We start from the raw sequence: 1,646 nt of genomic DNA, 5'->3' as shown, positions 1-1,646 counted from the left end.
TTCCAATGTTAACGCGTACATGCTGCTTCTTGCAGCGAGCAGCCCCCCCACCGCCTACCGCTGAAGTTCCAGAAGCCCCACTGAGCGCTCCTTCAGAATGTGGCGATGTAGTTGCCGTCTTAGATCCGTTTTTGTATCTGTAGTTGCACGGCGGAGCATGAACGCCTGTGCCTTGCTTAGTTTCTCACTGTCAGCTCTCGGTCATAAAGCTAGCTAGCCAGCCTCTCACAAGTTAATAAACGCTCAAATGAACGAGGCGGAGCGCTGCGCAAAAAAAAAACAAATCGTTATCTTTTTCCGAGCGGAAGTCCGTAGTACTACAGTAGTACTTCGAGGCTGTGCGAATACGGTAAAGCGCATTGAAACTCGTGCCGTCTACATTTAGTCGGTAGAGTAGAAGCTATCGCCAGTTTAGTGAGCGGCTAATTCCTTAACCGTTAAGTTAACCGACCGGAGAAGTACTACACGGATTACTACGTGGTACTATAATACCAAAGTACGCTGTACTGTTATATCAATCCCTGCTCACAATATTTCACGCACTTTGTGGGAGATAAATTTATTCTCAATTCCGTATTAAGTAATACTACAGCACATGTACCCTCACTACCGTTGCGCGCACCCATTGCGCGAGTCAGCTCGGTAGTAAGTAAACGTACCAGCAAATATGCCTGCGGTCACTAAAGAGCGAGGACGCCTTCCATCGGCTTCTTTCTCTTCTCGCTCCAGCGAGCCGCTACTTCTGCAAGAGACACCAATCCTTACACCGTGCGGCTGGCGCGGATCGAACGCTGCGTGTTCGTCACCACAGAGTGCGTCATCGTGGGGTGGCCCGCGTTTATGCGCTCCGTGAACGCCTTGCTCGCGTACGTGTTCTTCGTCAGGATGTAGTTGACCGTGAACTTGATCAGGTCAAGCGGGAACTGCCACACGATAGCCCACAGCCAGGCAATCAAAGTGTAGCCGCCGCCGCAGCCGATCACGGCGATACGGTCCGTCGGGTAACCACCGAAACCAATCCAGCCGATCACCGAAGCAACCACCTGGGCGAACACGAAGGCGATCAGCAGCAGGTTGCACGGCTTCTCCGCGAAGAACCAGTTGTTGCTGCCGGCCGTACGCGTCACGAAGATCAAAGCCTGGCCGGAGATAGACACCTGCAGGTACACCAACGAGCGGAGCACACCCTCCTTGCGCTGGATGCCAGGACCGATCATCTCGTTGTCGCGAGTCCACGTAGAGTTCCAGTTGCTAAAGCCCCACACGTAGTCACAAAAGCTGACCTCGTTCGTGAGGGGCACTTCGTCCTTACCAATGAAGGTGACGCCCTTGCCCAGCTGAGCAGCGTTGAACACGTCGTAGTCGCCCTCATACGCCTCACCGCCAGCACCCAGAGTGTACGTGTACACGAACTGGTTGTACGCAGCCTCAGCCGACGGCTTGGCGTCGTTCGGCAGCCAATTCAGGTGCACGTCCGCAAGGTCCTCGAACAGTTTCGAACGCGAGTCGTACTTGTCCTGGTACTGCGTCCAGTACGCGTTGATGGCGCTCTCACGGAAAGAACCCACGTCCGACACACTGGCAGCCTGCGGCACGCTACCCGTCATCTCACCGCAGCCAGTCGCGTTGTTGTCCATCACGCACGT

At 54.6% G+C, this 1,646-nt stretch overlaps 1 protein-coding gene across 1 annotated transcript; it reads right to left on the bottom strand.

Annotated features, from left to right (window-relative positions):
• Positions 1–761: 761 nt before the first annotated feature.
• Positions 762–1,637, bottom strand: PITG_17920 (plasma membrane H+-ATPase; the record flags this gene model as incomplete). Its single annotated transcript, XM_002896203.1, has 1 exon — positions 762–1,637. The coding sequence occupies one exon, from the start codon at positions 1,635–1,637 to the stop codon at positions 762–764; it is 876 nt and encodes a 291-aa protein (XP_002896249.1).
• Between the last annotated feature and the right edge of the window lie 9 nt (positions 1,638–1,646).

The sequence above is a fragment of the Phytophthora infestans genome, genomic scaffold, assembly GCF_000142945.1.
Source record: "Phytophthora infestans T30-4 supercont1.64 genomic scaffold, whole genome shotgun sequence".
Taxonomy (NCBI): domain Eukaryota; phylum Oomycota; class Peronosporomycetes; order Peronosporales; family Peronosporaceae; genus Phytophthora; species Phytophthora infestans.
This window is presented reverse-complemented; position numbering and strand designations above follow the sequence as displayed.